General features: G+C 57.6%; 1 protein-coding gene across 5 annotated transcripts in view; it reads left to right on the forward strand.

The window, feature by feature from the left end:
• PLEKHG5 (pleckstrin homology and RhoGEF domain containing G5) overlaps nt 1-20,161 on the forward strand; it is a 47,865-nt gene that overhangs the window by 1,192 nt on the left and 26,512 nt on the right. The window contains exon 1 of one of the 5 annotated variants that reach the window (XM_070603926.1): nt 11,463-11,683. The exons of 1 other annotated variant lie outside the window; for it this stretch is intronic. In XM_070603926.1, coding sequence (XP_070460027.1) covers nt 11,551-11,683 — 133 coding nt within the window. In that variant the 5' untranslated portion in view covers nt 11,463-11,550. Of the gene's footprint in view, nt 1-11,462; nt 11,684-18,952; nt 19,152-19,337; nt 19,548-20,161 lie in introns of those variants that run through there. 3 more of the 5 variants (XM_070603917.1, XM_070603953.1, XM_070603973.1) reach the window with 3 other exon arrangements.

Here is a 20,161-nt window from a genome sequence, read left to right on the forward strand (position 1 = left end):
TTGCCTTTTTAGCTGTCTCAAGAAGGACCATGAAATTCCTCCTAAACCATCTATATATTTTTTTCTGCTTTTTCCCCCCAAACGCCCCCAGTACATAGTTGCATATTTCAGTTGTGGGTCCTTCTAGTTGCGGCATGTGGGACACTGCCTCAGCGTGGCCTGATGAGTGGTGCCGTGTCTGCACCCAGGATCTGAACCGGTGAAACCCTGGGCCACCAAAGTGGAGCGCGGGAACTTAACCACTCGGCCAGGGGGTCGGCCCCAACCATCTATATTTTTAGGTTCACTTTGATATATGCTATGACACACCTTGGGACTGGGGGATCAGAAATGGTGTACATGGAATCAAATGGCCTTCCAGCACCCCAGAGTTGCAGTCCTGGCCTGGGAAATGCCCAACTCCTGGCCAGAGAGGCATTGCCTGGGGACGTGTTGGCCACCGACCTCTCTGTGCTCAAATAAGAGACCCCGTTCTGACCTTTGTCCCCCGACCCGTGGCTGGCCCAAGTCAGATTTATGAAGCAGACGGTCCTGGTGCTAGACAATTCCTCCTAGCACCCACGCAGGCCCCTCATCGCAGGGGCACCCCCTTCCCAGGAAGGAGGCTGCACTGCTGACTTCTTCCTCTGGCTCACCCCTACAAGTAAAACTTACCTATCATGGCTGGGCTCTCTGCTGGGAGTGGTCAGAGAAAAAAGGAATGTGCACCATCCACCCTAGCAGGTCTATCGCATTAATACGTGAGCCCCCAGTGTCTGATGTCCTGTCAATTCAAGGTCCATCAATGCTTACTCACCAAAGGGGAGGTTGTTTCCAGGTGTAGGTGAAATGCGGGTGTGCCTTTCAGAGTGTACCCCAAATCACACCTGCCACAGGAATGGCAGAGAATGGTCACCTATTCTGGTTCAGCATGCCCTTGAGTGTGTCTTTAAGCCCTTTATTATTTTTTTCTTTTTTTGACATTAAAAGGACAACTGCTTATCGTTTCGCCTTATTTCCAAGTTTTAGAGCTTAACAAGCTTGAATGTGTCCTAGTTACTCATTTAATCACTTAACAAATATTGCTTGAGCACTTACTGTCAGACGTTGTGCTGGGGGCTGGGTAGATGATGGGGAACAAGATAGAAGCCTATCCTTCTAGAATCTTACTGACTAGTGAGTGATAAGGACATGTAAACAGGAAATTGAGAAGTAGTTTGATGTGTCTTAAAATACAGCAATTGTGGGAAAATGAGTCCGTACATAGGAGAGATTCCTTTTATAGCACCGCTCTTAGGGATTTTCTGAAGAAGTGGCACCACCTAAAGGATACACTGAAGCCAGTTGGGAAAGGAGAGTGGAGGAGGAGCCGGGTATAGGGGCTGAAAGGCCATTTCAGGAAAAGAGAATAAAAGGAGCTGGAAAGGGTCATTTGTGCATGATGATTGGGACGTACCGTGGGGTGACTGAGGGATGGACAGGTGTGGTGGGTGTTGTAGGGAGGTGGGGGGCTGTAAAGAGACGGTGCAGAGGTCAGTCACGGAGAGGGTGGTAGAGGGTCTTACAGAATTCAGATTTCATCCTTGGGGCAATGAGAATTTTTTTTTTTTTTTTTTGAGGAAGATTAGCCCCGTGCTAACTGCCAATCCTCCTCTTTTTGCTGAGGAAGACTGGCCCTGAGCTAACATCCATGCCCATCTTCCTCTACTTTATACATGGGACGCCTACCACAGCATGACGTGCCAAGCGGTGCCACATTGGTACCCGGGATCCAAACTGGCGAACACCGGGCCGTGGAGAAGTGGATCATGCGAACTTAACCGCTGCACCACTGGGCCAGCACCGGGGCACTGAGAACTTAAGCATTTTTAGCAGAGTAGACAACATGATCTGACTTGCATTTTAGGAAATCCTTTTTGGTAGCAGTTTAGAGAGTAGATTCGGGAAGAGGGAGGAAGAGAGTGTGGCAAATGAGCCAAAGAATCAGGAGGGTATTGCAATAATTCACGTGAAAGATGGTAGTCTAGTCCTTTAAATTAGAGTATAAATAAATAAAAATATATGTACATATGCACACATGTATGTCCACTTTTCTCCTTATACAAGTAAGACATTTTCATTATAAAATTTTCAAATGGTACATAAATAACGAAGATATAAGTCCTCACTTTCTATTCAGTTGTATTTGAGGTCTTTTCTACGAATATACACACACGTGCAGATCCCTACATATGTGGGTGTATGTAAAAGTTAATGAAATGTTGGAAGTATGTATTTTGCAATTGCTTTTTTCCAATTGAAACTATATTTTAGACATTTAAAAAATACCAATGCATAAAAACCTACTTCATTCTTTTTAATGGCTTCATATATATGGTTATACCTCATGCTTACATTGGCCCTCTATGAGTGGACATTTGGGGTGGTTTCCAGTTTTACACTCTTGTAAATGACACCGTAGTGAACATCCTTATACCTCTGTCTCTCTGCCCTCGGGAAGAGTATCTTTAGAATAAATTCCTGGAAGTGGAATTGCTGGGTTGAAGGGCGTGAGAGTTTTGCATTTTAATAGTTATTTCCAGGTTGTCATCCAGAAAGCCACTTACTGTCCCATCAGTGGAGTACTGGAGCACACTGCGTGCACTCTCTCTGTCTGGTCGTGAGTCTGCCCCTGATATATCAGGGTGGGTGGCTGGGCAGGTGTCCCCTTACGTGGTCCCCAGGCACTTCTCCTCCTTGTCCACTCCCATTACTGAAGTGCTGTGGCTCTTGGCCGGGGTGCGGGTGCAGCTGCGGGCTCTGACATCATGCCTCTAGGACGTCCAGGGGTGGAGGGCAGAGAGGGCCCTCCGCACATAATCCTCTTGTCTTTCTCTTTAGTCTTCCCTTCTAAGGACCCCCTTAGGTAGTAAGTGTTTAACACATCCATTACAGAGGCAACTGACCTGTGTTGAATCACAGCTTTTCTACTCACCAGCTGTAAGGAGGGGACCTTAGGCAAATCACAAGCCATCTGAGCTTCAATTTCATTATGTTCAGTGGAGATAATAGTGTCTGGCATGCAGGCTTACTGTGGGATCAGATGAGGTGATGTTTGAGTCTGTGTCTGATAATTCCAGTATCTCCAGTTTTTGTGGGTCTCTTTCTGTTGTCATTGTTGCTGTTGGTTTTCAACCATGGGATCTTATTTACCTGTGTGCCTAGTTATCTCTAACTGCATGTTGGATGTTGTAGTTTAAAAATTATTTGCGGGAAAAATTTGAGGCCTAGGATGATAAAGGATTCCCATTGCTTCTGTCATATGCCTGGAAACACTACCGGTCTAGGCTGACCTTAATCCAAATTCAAGTCGCAGCTTCCCTGGACCTTGAGCTCTTTCCCCCAGCCCAAAAGCCATTAAAAGTGAAACCCAGTTTTCCAACTCTTTCTTCAGAACACCTGAGGACAAAACCATCTGAATTTACCTCCCTAGATCCACCTCGTCTGTGTTTTGTCTGGTTTGATGTTTTTAAGTAAGAAACTGTCTTTTCATCCAGCGTTTTCAGTTGTCCCACGTGGGAAGGTTGGTCTGGTTTGCGTGGTCCGCCTCTGAGGGAGGCAGAGTGCCCACTGGAGGATCTCAATGTTCAAGGCATTTAGCACATTGTCTTTTTGTAGCTGCTGTCGTCTGCAAAACTCTGGTGTGTGTTGAAAGCACAAGAAATTAAAGTTTGTTAGATTCATAATGATGCAGGACAGAGGCTTTCTGTAGCCAACTCAGAGCCACGGCGAGGACAGGAAGTCCCCTGTACCCTGCTAGGATCCCTCCATGTTCCGAAGCTCCTCCCATTTCACCCATGATTACTTCTGCGATAACAGCCTTTTAACATCTAAGTCAGATCCTGTTCCTCCTCTTTAAAAAGCTCCGGTGACTCCCGTCTCACTCAGAATAAAAGGCAAAGTCCTCACAGCCCTTATGGGACCTGACGGCCTGTCATCTCTCTGACTATCACCTCCCCCTTGTTCACCCTGCTCCAACCACACTGACCTCCTCGAGGCTCCCTCATTAGGGTGACCAACTCGTCCGAGTTTTAAAACTGAAAGTCCTCTCAGTTCAGGGGGGGCAAACGGGAAGAGTAGGTCACCTTAGCTCGAGCAAAGATATGTGCCCACCTCAGGGCCTTTGCATTTGCTGTTTTCTCAGCCTGAGATGCTCCTCCCCAGATACCTGCAGGGCTAGCTCCCTCACATCGTTCCAGTCTCTGCTCAAAATCACCTTCCTCGGAGAGGGAGTCTTTAAAGTAATCTCTGTGTGCCTGTGTGGGAGCCTGTGCAGGAGGCTCTCAAGCACCAGCATCCACTAGAAAGCCAAGACAGGCTAAGACCCCGCAGCTGCCCTGCCTAGAAACTGCCCCTGCATCCTAGGCTAGGGGAAAAGCAGGGGACGTGGCCTCTGTGGGCCAACAGGGAGACAAGACCTGTCCCAGGTTTCTAACCATCGGGATCGGTGTTCCAACAATGGGCTGGATATTTTGAAATCCCAGCTGTCCTGGATGTCTGGCCGGTCTTTTCTGTGGTTGGGAGCCTGGCCCAGAAGCCTTTGTTCCTTGAACAGACTTGGCCCTCGAGAGGGCCCAGCCTTTCAGTCTGTCTGGCCAGGTTTAAAAGTCTGCCCTGGCCAGCGGCCGGCAGTGAAACTGGAATGTGGCCATCCTGCCACGGCCACAGACAGCCCTAGGGATGCAGGCCTTCATTGCCTCCTCGCCCCCCACCACGGACGGGAAAACCCTGGCACCCCAGCCGACAGAGTGCCTGGGTTTAGCCAGGGTCTCAGCTCCTCCCAGGGCATTGGCCAGATTGACCCCAGGCTCGGTGTCTGGGCCTGTGGGCTGTCCTCTAAGCTGGGGTCCTGCTTGGAGGCCAGGGAGCCTCGCCACCTTTACCTTCGAGGATGAAGCAGAGACCAGCTGGACCAAGCCTTGAGGTATTTGGAAGTCGGCCCCGGCAAGAGACACTTGATTGTGAACTGATCCAAGTTCAAGTCAACAAGCACTCCCCTGGCACGGCTCTGGGCCGGCCTGGGCCTGGGCTCTGCGTTCTGGGGAGAGTGAAACCAGGAGCTGTCCTCAGGGGCTCCCAGTCGAGATGGAGCATAGACTCCATCATTTCAGGGTGATCACCTGCAGCAGAGGCAGGACCAGAGGGCAGCCCAGCGGCTGGGGGACGGCACCATCGATCTGCCCGGGAGCCACGAGTTGGGGCCGGTCCGGAAGAGTCTGATGGCCATGCCAGGGAGGATGGCCTTGCTTTACAGGTAGTGGGGAGCAGGTTTTTAATCAAAGCAGTGACATTTTCAGATTTGCATTCTATTCTTGTTGTTGTGATTGTAAGCCGTTGTCCACTGAGCCCCCACCAAGAGGAGACCCTGAGTGCGAAGGCCGCTTTTCTGGATTAAGTCATTTAATCCCCACAGCAACCCTGTACATGGAGGTTGCACTGAGTACCTCCACTGTACAGATGAGGGAACTGAGGCCCAGAGAGGCCAAGCAACTTGTCCAAGTGACACAGCCGGCAGGAGCTGGAACTGGGATCTGAACCTGGATAGCCAGGCTGCATTCGGGAGCCTGGCTTGGAGTGGGCAGAAGGGAGGCAGGGGGCCCAGACAGGAGGGTGGGAGCCTGAGCCTGGGCCAGGGCATTCTAGAGGCAGAGCTTAGAATGGCGTGGGCAGCTGGTCCATGGCCAGCCCGCCCCAGGCTATGCTTGTTCCCAGGCTGCAGTGGGTGGATGGGTGGGTGACAAGGGTCAGGCCAGATGCTGGACAGTGACTGGACCTCCCACCCCATCACCTCAGGGGAGGCGCCTGGGTCTGAGGGGCCTGTTGTTTGGCTGTCCCCCCCACACTCAGGGGAGCCCAGGGAGGGACCCACTTTCCTCAAGGCCTGTGGCCAGTGAGCTCAAAGGTCAAGGAGGCTTGTCCAAGCTAGAAGGCATCCCAGAGCCCCAAACGGGGGCACTTTGGGAAGGGAGGAGCCCAGGACTCCCTGGGATGGACCCACCTGAGCTCCGGTGACTCAGCTCAGGGCACTGATCAGCGAGGGGCAGGAAAGGCCCTTGACCAGACTCTGGCAGCACGTGAAACTTGAATATCTTGGCCATGGAGGGAGCAGCAGGTGGCGTGGAAGATGGTGGGGAGACTCTGGTGACAGCGCCCCACCGTGTGAATCCCAGCCCCCACCCACCTCCTGGCTGACCTGGGCAGGCCTCTAGACCCCTCTGAGCCTCAGCTTTCTGCTCTGTAAAATGGGCTGATAGTAACACGACAACAGGATCACTAGGCAGATTAAAGGAGATCCACCTTGAAGGCTTTTGCTCCAGGCCTGGCGCAAAGGGGGATTTGGCAGATCTTAGTGTCCCTACTGTGTGCCCAGCCAGGCACTGGAGAAAGATGACTGAGACAGGGTCCCAGGCCAAGCAGGAACCTCCGCTTCTGAGGGAGCACTCGAGGTGGGGGGGTTCACGTCAGAGTGCCTGCATGAGAACAGCACAGACTGTGGCCCTGGCACAGGGCTTCCTGCCAGCAGAACTCTCTCCCCAGGCCATGGTGACAGCTCACATGTGTTCACACCTGTGAGCACTGGGGCAGACCGGCTGTCGGCGGCTCTGGGGACCCTGTCCTGGGCCTTGGTGTGCCTAGACAACATCTTGTGTGTCTCAGTCCCAGCCCCTGGGGCCCCTGAGGGTTAGAGAAGGGCTGTGTAGGGGTCGCCACTCAGCCCCCTCCTGGCATGGTGAGTGCAGCCTGCTCTGGTGGGCAGTGGGCCACAGTAGCCGTGGGCTGTAAGAGGCGTCTGGGGAGAGGGTGCGGGGCTGGGGCCTGGTTGAGGCTAAGGGCCGGGCTGGATTGCAGCCAGGTGGCTGCAGCCCAGGTTTCCACCAGCACCTTCCAAACTGATGGACCCGCAGCCGGCCGAGGCTCCAGACCCACATGTTCAGTGTTTGGAATGGTTTACTCTGCAGTGGAGGGTCTGTGCCGTCCATGCCAGGTCCTACTATTCACCCCTTCTGCAGGTGCCAGGCTGGGCGCACTGCCTGCTGGCTGGGGGTTGGCTTCCACCCCATCCCAGCCCCCCAACAGGAGCCACTACTGAGCATTGGTCCTGGAGGGTCCTCGGCCTGTGCTTCTGGCCAGTGGGGGCAGATTCTTCTCTTTCCTGAGGTTCTGAAGGTCCGGTGAGGGGATCAGTGGGACGCATCTCCTCTCAGGCCTGGCCGACGGGGCAGAGAGACAGGAAAGCTGGAGGGCTAGGAGGCGTCTGGTGCCTGCCCCACCAGGTTATATAACGGGCCTCTGGCTGGCTGGCAGGACTTAATTCCTAATAGGCCCTGCAGCCCGACCTGGGAGCACTTAAGTACAGCACAGGCCGCTTCTCACGCAAGCTGGGCGCCTGGCACTGGGCACAGCACGTCAGAGCCCTTTCTGTTCCTGGCCCCCCCACCCCCAACACACACGTAGCTGGGCTCTCCTGGGCTGCCGTGGAGGTCCAGACAGGCCTCCTCAAACACTGGAAGGAAGAGGAAGGGATTTGGTCACCTGCTCCTGAAGGGGACCACAGAGGGCCATAGAGGACCTTGCCTGGGGAGAGGGAGGGACCGGCCCCCTTGGCAGAATGCAGGGACCCCCTCAAGGCTTCATTCTCATGGGGCAAGCACTTGCTTTCTGCCAGACTCCCGGCTTAGCCCCAGGTGAGCAGGATTGTGGAGACGATACAGTGGTGGCGGGGGCGGGGGGGGTCTCTCTCCTGGGCCCATTTCACAGATATGGAATCTGAGGCTTCAGGAATTCTGCCAGAGGCTGCCCTGCTAGTGAGGCAGAGGCAGGACCCTGAACCAGTCCCACCCCTTTAGGTGCTGCCTTCAGGGGCCACAGGGCCCAGTACGGGGGGACAGGGGTCAGCCAGGAGGCTGAGAGGGAAGGGGCATCTAGGGGGCCCAGGGACCTCCAGTCTGTGAGCTCAGGCAGGGAAGGTACCCCCAGGGTCAAGATCTCTGTTGGCTGTGGCTTGCTGGGAGGCGGCTGGCGTGGGGGTTGATGGCTGGTTCAGGCCACCTGCCCCTCTTCCTCTTTCAGCCCCTTACTCAGCAGCCTCTCTGGCTCCTGCTCCGGCCTCACGAGGCACTTCCGCTCCCAAGGAAACAGCTGTGGTTTGCAGAGGGCTCGACCCCCTCCCCACATCCAAGGCCATTGCCAGGCACTGGATGAAAGAGCCCCGGGTCTCCAGCTTGCCATCCCTCTGCCTGTCCTGGCCCTGGCCCCAGGCCAGTGGGAGCTGATGGAGGAGAGGACAAGAGGCATACCTCTGGGGTCTACCTGCCCAGGACAAGACTCTCAGCCCCGAGGAGCCAGTCCAAGAGGAAGGCACAAACCATTGGTCTCCTTGCTGTCGTTGGATCTCCCTGTCCAGGGGACATGAGGTTCCAGCAGGAGTAAGGCACAAGTCGTGGGCTTGGGGCTGTAGGAGGTTAGGCTTCCAGCTCGGGGCCACCCTGCCTCCCTCAGGGCCTCAGGCTGCCCATCTGTACACTGTGGTGACTGCAAGTCATGTCACTGAGGTCTGGGCAGTGTGGTCCAGTGGTGAGAGCACAGCTCTGGGCTTCTGACCCTAGCTCGCCCCTTCTTGTCTGTGGGGCCTTGGGCAAGTTGCTGCCCCCTGGCCTCAGCTTCTCCGTCCCTGTGGCAGGGATAACAGTACCTGCCTCATGGGGCTGACATGAGGATTAAAGGAGATAACGTGAACAGAATGGGGCTCAGCACGGCATCTGGCCCATGGGAAGTGTGGCTGTCATCACTCAGTGCCCGCCTGAGGCTGGGGACACAGCAGCATGCAGGACAGACGTGCCCCACCCCAGCTGTCCCAGGAACCATGAGAAGTCCCCCCATGTTTATGAGCAGCATCACTAGTCTGGTTTCCTGGTTTCCCCCAGACCCAGTAAAAGGCTCAGGTGTGTCTACCTGCCTTTGACCCCAGCTGCCTTGTAGTGGAGGGGCTGGTGTGGTGCCCTGGAGGACTGTGGGGGCCCTTTCCCCAGCCTGGGTGGGCCTGTCTTGCCCCCGAGGGCTGCCTCATGCCCTCCTGCACGGGGAGGATGGAGGCGAGGCAGTGGGTGGGGGCCTCTGGCCTGGACAGAAGGAGTGTGGGCGACTCTCTGGGGGAGCCAGAGGAGGACATCCGGGCAGCAGGATGGGCACGAGCCAAGGCAGGGAGGTGGGAAGCAGCAGGCACATTTGGGGACAGAGAGAACTTTGGGGATGAGGCTGCCGTGTGCCCTGGAAAGTGGAAGAGTGAGGAGGGCCCCGGGTCCCGAGGGGGTCTGCACAGATGAGTGCGTGCAGGAAGGTGGGGGGCTCCTGTGTTCACCCCAAAGCCTGGCACAGGAAGAAATCTTTGCCTCCTCCACAGGCAGGGGTTGTTCTGAAATCATAACCAAGTGTGGCCCCCACCAGGCCTGAATGTAGAGGAGTCTGGGCTGGGTAGCTGCTCCAGGACCACCCCCGACTCTGTAGCCCTGGTCTCTGCTTGGTGGGCACTGAGACTGGCCATGGCTGCCGAGGACGGATCGTCTCATTCCCTGAGCTCAGTCTGACACCCCTACGCTGGCCACTTTCCTGTGAACATGAGCTGGGGTGCCCCCAACCTCCTGTGGGCCCAGGCCACGTGCGTGCTGATAATCAAGGACCAAGGGCCCTGCATTTGTTCATCCCTGGCCCTGTGCCGGAGGAGGAGGAGGAGGAGGAAGAGGAGGAGAAGGAGGGTGGGCGGGCAGGCAGGCATATGGTTTGAATTACTTGAGCCGCCTCTTGGCACCTTGGCCCTCAGCTGGGGGTGTGCAGGCTGCCTGGACGGCCACCCTCCCACCCGCCACAGCCCTGTGGTGACCCCACCCTCCCCCCCGGAAAGCAGAGCCTTCTGTTGCCAGCCCTCTCGCCTGGGCCTCTGCCTCTCTGTTGCCAGGCGTCTGGTCTAGTGGGTGGCTGGCTCTGCCCTGGCTCTGCTCTGAGCAACCCCCCAGCCCCCCACCCCCTGCCAGAGCTAGCTCCTTCAAGTCCCTGGCAGGCCAGGGCGGGGCGTGGTGGGTAGGGGGGGTGGAGCATGGCAGGGTCAGACAGAGGAGGCTCGGCAACATGGCAGAGGCTGGTTGGGATGCTCAGCACGGTCTTCCCCTGTCCATCTGGATCTCCTCAGGGCCCCCCCACTGCCCTCTGACTGCCAAGCCTTCTCCCCCAGGTGGCTGTCCAGGCCCCCAAGTTGGCTTTGAAGCCAGACAGTCCTGGGTTCAAATCCAAGTTCTGCTCCATATTAGCTGAGCCCCAGCCGTGTTCTCATCAGTGCTCTGGGCACAATCTCCCCTCCGCGGGGAGAACCAAAACTCTCAGGTAGGTACAGCTTTCCTGGATGTGAGGGCAGAGGCCTCTCTACCGGAGGGTGGCCATAGGTCTTCACTTTTTATTTATTTTCTAACTAGATAAAAATTTGCAATTTTTACAAAGCTCCAAAATAAATTGACCAGTGACTTCCATTTTCTGTGTAGCTGGTTTTTATCCTTCTCATGGTCCTTTTTGTGGGTGGCTCTGCACCCCACAACTCCTTCACCCCTCCAGCCTTTGTGACCTTCCCACCACCCCCTCCTCACCTGTGTCCCCCGGGCAGGGGGCAGGGCAGCTCCGTGATGATGCTGGAGGCTCTTTGCACGAGTTCGGCCCGCCCAGGGCTCCATGCAGGGCACTGCCACTGGTGTGGATGACACAGCCCCAGGAGGGAGGCAGGAGTGGGTGGGCAGCCTGGTGAAGTGTGGCCAGCCCAGAGAGGGGAGAAACCCTTGGTGAGAGCCCAGAGGGCAGATTCTGGGCCTCACTGGCAGCCTGAAGGTAAGGCCTGGCCAGCAGCTCCTGCCTCCTGACCCCTGGAGGCCTCCTCAAGGCCTTGGCTCAGCGGAGCTGGGAGACACGCCTTGGGCTTCCCGGGGAGGGGCTCAGTTAGGCAGCTGAAAGCAGCTCCCAGGGTTATCCCATGGCACCCCCACGGGTGGCTCTACTTCTCATTGAGAAATCCTCCAGGGCCTAGCTGGGGCTGGGGGCTGGGGTCAGAGGTCAGGGGTAGGGGGCTGGAATTGCTCCTGGGGCAGCACATTTTTCTCCTCTGAAAACTTATCCTAGCAAAGAGACCATGGAACAATTGCACTCTTTTCCGAGCTTCTGTCGTCCCCAGACGGCTGGCCTATCCCCTCGGTGGGGGCTCCGAGGGGGCCGGGAAGTTGAAATTTGTAAAATGTCTGTAGGAGGGGAAGAAAGGCGCTTTGTGTGGGGCCGGGGCCCTGGCCATTGGTCAGCTCCTAGGCCCCCAGCCGCTCCCAGAATGCTCCCCTCCCCAGGGAGGGCCGTGCTTGGCTTACAGGCCGGAGGCCAGCCCCAGGGTCCCTGCAGCCCCTCTGCAGCCCCTGCACTCACTGCATCCAGGCCTCGGGGACCCTAGTCCCCGGGGCCGCCCAGCCTCTGAGGGCACGGGCCTGGTGGGGAGGCCTCCCCGGGCCCAGCATGTTTCTCTACTGGAAGAAGCGGGGCGCCTACGAGCTGGAGGCCCTGCCCGGCGCCCTGGCCGAGCTAGAGCTGGGGGCCGTCGAGCGCTTCTCCTGGAGCTCCACCCTGGACATCATCCAGGACCTTGGGGGTAGGTGTGGGCCCACTGTCCTGGGAGAGCTTTCAGGAGGCTCTGGCGCCTGGTCTACCTGGCCACCTCTCTCTGGCTAGAGCCTGTGGCCCACTCACCACACACATCCTACTGTCGGTCACTTACTTGACAGTAATGTTGGGGCCAGAGCCCCTCCTGAGAGCCACTGCTGGTGGAGGAGAGACACCTGAGCGTGAGGACCCTGGGGGTGCAGGGGCAGCAAGGGCAGGCCGAGGAGCTTCTCCTTCCTGGGGGCTTGCTTGGCTGGGCAGCGTGGGCCCTGCAGCTGGCGTGGAGCAGGGCAGATAGGGCTGGGGCAGCACTGCCTGGCGCTGGCCTTCAGGCCTGGCTCTGACTCTGTCTTCTACCTCCAAGATCAGGGCCATGTGCCATGTGGTGGGATGAGTCCTTCTGGAATGTTCATGTTCAAGGCCCCAGGACATGTGTCATTTCTCCTATTATCACACTGCAGACGAGGAAACGGCAGCACAGAGAGATGAAGCCCTCGAGAGGCAGTATGGGCAGTGGGGACACCAAGCTGAGCCCCAGGCCTGTGTTGGAATGCCGACCTGACCATTTCCCCAATGGGAGACGTCGGGAGAGCCGTGTCAAGGGACTAAGGAAGACACTGACCTCAGTCGTGGGGTGGCTGAGAGGACTAAATGGGGTGACACACATGGAGCACTTCAAACAGCACATGGCACAGAGCAAGGGCACAATCATGCTGCTGTCCTTACTGCCATTATTTTATTGTAGCTCCACTAACCATCAGCCCAGCAGAGCATTCAGCCTGGGGCTGGTGACTCGACTCTGTCAGGTCATTTCGGTGCCAGTGGTAGAAGCCCAGGTCTGGCCTGCAGGAGCTGGGCAGGGCGCAGAATCTGGGCCTCGGTTCTCTACTTGCCTCATCTTGGGCCTCAGGCACTGTCCTCCCGCAGGCCCCGGGCCAGAGGGGTAGAAAGTGACTGGTAGGCCTGGGGTCCACCACGGAAGGCGACCACATGGGGCACGGGTTCCACAAAGAGTGATGGGAAATGCTGCTCCCAGAAAATAGATGCCTGGTGGGCATAAATCACAGGTGTCCCGAATGTGAGGAACCCTCTTCTGCTTCCTGTCCCACTGGCCAAAGTGGACTGGGGAATGTGGCTGCTTGGAGGGGAGGGGTGGGCACAGAGCCCACCTGGGCCCCAGGGGCACCTGACACCTTCAGAGGTGTGTGCAGGAGGCTGAGAGGCAGGACTGAGAGGAGGAGCCTGTGATGCGGGGCAGATTGTGGAGCGGGGGAGGCAGCAGGAGGGCACGGGGCAGGCTGCGTGTGGTTGGGGGCCAGCCTGGGGGAAAGCTCCTCTCCTCCTTCAGCAGATCCCTGTTCTGGAGCCAGAGGATGGGCTAGGGGGAGTGGGCCTGGGGGGCAGGCTGTGGGAGTCCTGTCTACTTGTACTGCTTCACCTGGCAGGTTCCTGTGACCAAGGTCCTGACAGGGCCAGAGATTGGCCTGAGGTCGTTTAGTCAGTCCCAGCCACAACCAGGGATGGCCAGCAGGGGCTGTGGTCCCCGTCCCTAATCTATTCTCTACATCTCTGTCATCGAGAGGAGTCCAAGCTTTGCTGCCGCTGGGCCCCCTGCCCGGGATGCCCTCACCACTCGGGGTGGCTCTGGAGCAACTTCTGTGAATCCCACCCACCCCGCTGCCTTCCCCAGGCAGGGCAGTCCCTCCTACCTCTGGGATTCCGCAACCACTCCACGGTGACCATCTGCTTCCGAAAGCTCGGGGGCCCCACGGCTAGCATTTAGAGGAGACTTACTCAGTGCCAATCCTTTATAAGGCCTTGGCTCCTGGCATCTTCATGCCCACCCTTCGAGTCAGGGACATTTCTTGGTGTCTCCTTTCTCTGGAAGGGAAGGCAAGGCTCAACGGGGTGAGTGATGGTACCCATACACACAACTCCCACTCTCAGCCTCAGAGCCACAGGACAAGGCCCTGCTCATCTGCATGTCCCTGTGCCCTCTCTAGCCCGGCTAGGGGACAGCCTCCAGCACATGGTGTGTGAGCAGATCTTGGGGGTGGGCTGAGGCAGGCTGGATGAGTGAGCTGGGCACACAGCTGTCTGTGTGGGCTCTGTCCTCTGCAGCTAGCCGGCCCCTGGCCTGGGCCCATCAAGGGTGGGTGGTGAGCCCTGGCGCCAGCCCAGCCCCATGATGGGGGTGGGGCTCGTGCATGGAGCGTGACTGTCCTGAATTGGAATCTCAAACCCATTTCTGCAGCCCTGCTCCTGTTCCTCCCTCGGCCACTCTCGGTTCCTCCAAGGAGCCTCAGGAGGAAGGCCGTGGTGGGCAAATGGGCAGGTGCCCCCAGCAGCCTCAGCCAGAGGAAGTGGCTGGCGTAATCCAGGCCTGTGTGCAGGAACTGTGGACAGTTTCTGCGGCCCCAGGAAGGGATTCTGAGTGTGTCCTCCTGCCTCTTCTTACTGAGCCTGAGAGGTGTGGACAGGCAGGGCAATGGTTGGGGTCTTTAGGCCCCAGGGGGCAACATCAGTGACGGTTCTGGGCAGCAGGCAGGGACAGCGTCAGAGGCTATGGTCCCTGCTCTTTCCTCCAGCTGGGTTCCCACTTGACTGCCCTACCCCCAAAATGCCCCAGCGGGCTTTGGGAAGGGGACCACATTTTTTTCCTAGGCCACCTGTGATGCTCTGACCAGTGTCCGGAGTAGGGAGTGGCAGATGGTTCCTGGGGCCAGCAGCCATTTGCCCAGGACATGCGCCTCTGGCTGTTGGCCAGGTATGGGCCAAATCTTGCCCTTCCGCAGGCTACCCTGGTGAGGGGGGTCCAGCCCAGCACCGCCTGTGGCAGCTGCCCCAGCATGAACAGGCTCCCAGGAGCACTGGCTTCGCGTAGGAGGGGGCATTCAAGGCCACAGCTGCTTCCTGGGAGGGGCAGCCTTTGCATGGTCAGGCCTGGAGTTGGGAGGTGGTGGGCAGAGAGGCCCTGCCTTCTTGGGGCAGAAGGGTTCAGTGGACTGGGGTCACAGGGAGGGGCTCCTCCAAGAAATGAGAACAAGGGTGGTTTCTTGCGTTAGCCTGGGGCCAACTGGGAAAGGGGGCACTTATGTGATGATGGGGGGATCAACTCTTGTGTGCCAGCCACCTAACTGTGCCAGGAACCATGGGGGCACTTGGGAGCAGTGTACCTAATGGTTAGGAGCACAAACTTGGAGTCTTATGGACCTAAGCTCAAGTCCCAGCCTCATCACTCACTAGCTGCATGAACTTGGGCAAGTCTCCCAACCCTCTGAGCCTCAGTTTCCTCATCTGTAAAGAGGGCACAATGATTTTGCCACCCTCTCGATTGTTTAGAACAGTGCTATCCAATAGAACTGTCACCATGAACATTTTCTAGAAGCCACATTAAAAAACAAAACTAAAAATAAGCAAGCAAATAAAATTAATTTTAATAATGTAACCCAATATATTCCAAACATTATCATTTCAACATGTAATCAATACGAAAAATCATCAATGAGATTTCACATTCTTTTTTCACAAAGTCTTCCAAATTTGGCACATATTTTACACCTCTAGCACATCTCAGTTTGGACTGGTCCCGCTGCATGTGCTCAGTAGCTGTCTTTTGGGGTTAGATGATGGGGCTTAGATGGTGAAATGAGACCATGTGTGGAAACCAAAGAGTGCTCAGCTGAGGAGGACAGAGCAGTGGTTATCGGCAGTTCCCGAAGCCATCAAGAGGGGAAGACAGGTCAAAAGTAATAGGTCATTTCAAAGGCCCGTCCCAGGACAGTGGGATCAAGGAGGGAGAGATTCATCTGGAATTTGGATATGTTGAGATAGGGAGGGCTTCCAGAAGGTAGCCGCATTTGACTTGGGCCTTGGAGAGCGAGCAGGATGTCAGTAGACAGCGATGGGGAGGAGGTAGCAGGGGGCTGAGGGACAGAACCAGGGAGGTCTGGGCTGGGGTCAGAAGCTCAGTTCTCTCCCCAGGGGAGCCCGCGAGTAACTGATTGAGGGGGCTGGTGTGAGGCGATAGAGAGTGGTGGGGACTGCGGAGGCTGGAAGGGTGTGTGCCAGTCTAAAGCAGACACATCTTAGGACCTGGAGCCATCAGGCATACAGGTCCAGAGCTGCCAGGCTCCTCTGGTTTGTCCATAGAAAACCAGAAATCTGGTTTTTTATGTGAAATCTGACTTTTCAAAGTTGGCAACCAATTCAAATTCTTTTGAAGCACTGTGCTCAGCCAAACAAAACATGTCTGCCGGCCGGCTTCTGCCCAGGCGCCCTGTCGGCCAGTTGTGGTAGAGATCGTGTTGGGGGAGAACCAAAAGCGGCATCCTGTGACTAAGATAGAGGGTGTGGGGAGAGCTGGAGTGTGGGTTTGTCTGCCTGGCTGAGGGGCCCTGGCTTTCTCCAGGACAGTGGGAGCTGGAGGAGCCAGGAGGGCAGCTGGGCTGTTTCAGACCCAGGGAGACAGCCTCTGGCACCCTAAGCGGGGGCAAGTTCAGGGTTCTGGGACATCCTGGGGTCTGGCTAAGGGCCAGCAGCCAGACACCCGCTCAGGTTGACTCAGGTCAGAGGGGCACTGCAGGAGGCAGGGACCCTGGGGGAAGCCAAGGGCAGGCAGCGGAGGCAGGCCCCCGGGAGCTGCCCCACAGTCACAGAGCCAGCTTCTTTCCTCCCTTTCTGCTCTACGGCCCTCTCCGCTGACCAGCTGCTTCTACGGGTCCCCTTGTTCTTGCTCCCCAACAATCTTGGGGCTTTGTACTCACTCAGACTGACTTTCTATGATCTCAGGGTCCCAGGGCCCAACAAAAGTTACCTGTTTCAATTTGAATTCTCAAGAGAGTGAATCTAACTGAATGGGTTACGCTAGGTGGCCACCTCTGGCCCAAGCAACTATGTCTGGGGTTCAATATCACCCGATACATCACGTGCTCCTGATCAGGCCCATGCTTTCCACAGTACTGTAAATGGGGCTGCCTGCCTAGAGGGGAGCTCATGGCAGGCCTGTGGTGGTGGTGGTGACCTGTCCCCATTCCTGAGCCCTCCGCAGCCCAGAGGTCCCTTTCTGGGCTCTGATTCCTGTGTTTAGAGTGTCCACGGCCCCGTGAGGTTGCAGCTTCAGCATGGAGCACAGAGAAAGCTAGATCCTGGGGGAGTTAGGATCGGGCAGCCTGGAGAGGGGGGGTCTAGAAAGCAGATTGAGCACCTTGAGGGAGCTGAAACCACGGGGGTTGGAGGCCAGAGAGATCAGTCAGGTAGAACCCTGGGGCCTGGAAGAGTCAGGACAAAGAATCCACACGTCCGCAACCCCATGGCCACCGCAGGGGTATCTGGCCCTGCAGTGGCTGTGGCCTGGAGCAGCCACTGAGGCACTTATGAGCTGTGAAGGCAGTTCCGGAACCCCATGGTGGAGGAAGTAGCTGGGAACCTGCAGAATTTAGAGCCAGAACCCAGAAGTCTTAGGGTAAAGGGTGTTAGAACCCGACCCCAGGCCCAGAGTTGCGAGGACCTAGGGACCTGGAGCCATCAGCAGACCTTGTCTGGCTGAGTTGGAGAAGTCCCTGGCAGGGTGCACAGCAAACTCCCCAAAGCTGGCTGAGGGCTCCAGGTCCTCGAGGAAACCCAGACGGCAGAGAGGGTGCTGCTGGGGTTGTGGTGAGAAGAGCCCTGCCTCCCATCCCACCCTCAGGTCAGCTAGCTCCTGGTAGGCAGGGCTGTGCAGGGCCAGCAGGATCGCTGACTCCAGGGACCTCATCAGGGTCCTCATAGGGCCATCGCCCACCTCAGCTGCCCCCTGCCTCCAGGCTAGAGGCAGAACAGGCATCACCAGCCCTTCGGACAGCTGAGGAAGCAGAGATTCCAAGAAGGAAATCAGAACTGTGCAATGTTGTGAACTGAGCGAGGTAGGAGGGGCCTCTGAGTCCTGAGAATTGCTGCAGGCAGGTGCAGGTCCCTTCTCGGAACCCCCAGTTCACACTGCACAAAGGGGAGACCAAGGGACACTGCCGCTGCTTCCTTCTCAGCCCAGAAGCCTCATGACGCCACATGAGCCCTCTGTGCAGATGCTCCCAGGTGCAGCCTCTTCCCCAAGAGCTCCCTCCCCACCACACTGCAGATGTGCTGGCCTCAAAAGGGCCACCCTGCCCGCCAGGCCCACAGAGAGCTCCCCAAGACTTGTCAAAGTCACCCATGGGTACCCAGTGCCCAGCCTGGGGCTTGGCACATGGTGGGCGCTCAGGGGACCCTTGATGTGTGTTTGCTGAGTGAATCCAGAGAACCAGGAAGACCTGGAACCCACCACAGTTCCCTCTGTCAAGAGTCCTTGAGGGGCCAGCCCAGTAGCGCAGCGGTTAAGTTCACACGTCCCACTTTGGAGGGCCGGGGTTTGCCAGTTTGGATCCTGGGTGCGGACGTGGCACTGCTTGGCACACCATGCTGTGGTAGGCGTCCCACATATAAAAAAGTAGAGGAAGATGGGTATGGGTGTTAGCTCAGGGCCAGTCTTCCTCAGCAAAAAGAAGAGGATTGGCAACAGTTAGCTCAGGGCTAATCTTCCTCAAAAGAAAAAGAGCCCTTGAGGTCAGGAACTGGGTTCCGGTCACCTGTCAGTCCCCATGGCCCGCTCACATAAGGGATACACGCAGGAAGGCAGGCACCCTACTTCGGCAGAGAGGCCTCTGGGGAAGGGGCCAGAGAAGGCTTTGGGAGACGGACTGGGGCCCCACTGGAAACTGGATCTTCCATACGTGGGTCTTGTCAACCCAGAGCCTCCTGGCACCAACCTACGGGTGGGATGGGGTCTAAGCAAGCTCAGGAACACTCTGAGTCCCTTGGGGGAGTCTTGGCCACCTCCCCAAGCCTCCATTTCTGTCGTGCAAAGTGTTTTGTAACCATTAAAATGTTGTCCAAGTATCGCGTGATGCCGTTTCATAAAGTACAAGAGCACGCAAAACCAATCGATGCAGTCAGGAGTCAGGACAGCATCTCCTTGGGACAGTGGCTGGCAGCCCCCAAGAGGGGGACTTCTGCAGGAGGCTGGGGGTGCTCTGTTTCTTGGTCTGGGTGCTGGTTATTTTGCAAAAACGTTTTGTGAGCATGAATTGAGCTGTGCACTCATGATAGCTGCACTCTACGTATTTATACTTCCATGAAGTTTCTAAAATGCGGCCCAACACGGAGATGATAACAGCAAAACAGGAGCCACGGAGCCCACTCCTTTTATGGAGCCCGTACCCCTATCCGTGACAGCATTTCTAATGGGGGGGGGGGTGTCTGCTACAGGAGGGAGAGGAAGGGCGCAGGGAGCTGTCCTGCCTGCATTCCTACCTACAGGAAGGCACCATTTCCACGTAGATGGTACCTTTCGGACCAGGCGAAATAACGAATTCTCTAAAATGCCTTTGTTCCCACCTTCCAAGAGATTGAGAAAATGTCTCCTGACCACATCAAAAAGAGAGGTGTTTTCATTTGAGGTGGCTGGGAGGCTGAGGGAGTCGGGGGTGGAGGGAGGGCCTTTGATCACACCCGCGACATTTCAGAAGGGGGCGTCCCGGCGGGGGGCGGGTGTCACCCTCCCGGCAGACGCCCGGCGCGGCTGGGGGCCGGCCCTGCCCAGCGGGGCGCGGGGCGCGGGGCGCGGGGGGCGGGCGCGGGTGCGGAGTCCGGCCCCCGCGGGCGGGGCGCCCTCCGGCTCCTCCCGCCGCCCACCTGCCCCGCCCCGCCTCCCGCCGCCGAGGGTCCGGCGGCCGCGGCGATCCGGCCTCTCTGCGGCCCCGGCCGGCGCCCGCCCCGCCGCCGTCGCGCTCCCCCCGCCGGCCCGCCCGCGTCCCCCGCCGCCGGCGCCTCCTCCATGGGTGAGTGAGGGGCCCCAGCCCGGCCCCGCCGTGCAGGCCCGCGGGCCGGGCCGCCTCCGCGCCGGCTCGGGGAGGGGCGCGGGCGGGGGGCGCGGGGGAGCGGGTGGGGCGCCCACTCCTTTCCTCCGCGGGCGGGGGCTCGGCCTGCCCCCTCCCCTGGCGAAGGCCTGCTCGAGCGGGGAGGTGGACCCCGGCCTCGGAATCAGAGCGGCGGGGGTCCAAACTCTGCCCCCACGTGGGGGCCCGCTTCAGCAGCACCCCTGGCCCTGCATGCCCGCTGGGCAGGCGGCCTCTTTGCCCCTTCGCTGCCCCTCCGCTGCTGCACCCCGGCCCCTAGGAGAGAAGCAGCTTGGAGGGGGCCAGATTCTGGGTAAAAGATGGACAGCGGGTAAGGGAGACCACCCCGGGCCTTTGAGGGGGCGTCCATCCACAGAGGCAGTGATGTGGAGGACAAGGGCAGAAAGCGATCTTACACCCCTGGAGTTCTCCCTCCCCCAGCAGCCCTGCAGGGATCCCCCAAGAAGTCTGGGGCCCCACAAGGTCACTGAGCCACCCCCCTCCCAGGCTTGTGGGGCAGAGGGAGGGAGAAACTTATTTCCAAAGCCATCCTCTCC

This window comes from Equus przewalskii, chromosome 2 (assembly GCF_037783145.1).
Source record: "Equus przewalskii isolate Varuska chromosome 2, EquPr2, whole genome shotgun sequence".
NCBI lineage: Eukaryota > Metazoa > Chordata > Mammalia > Perissodactyla > Equidae > Equus > Equus przewalskii.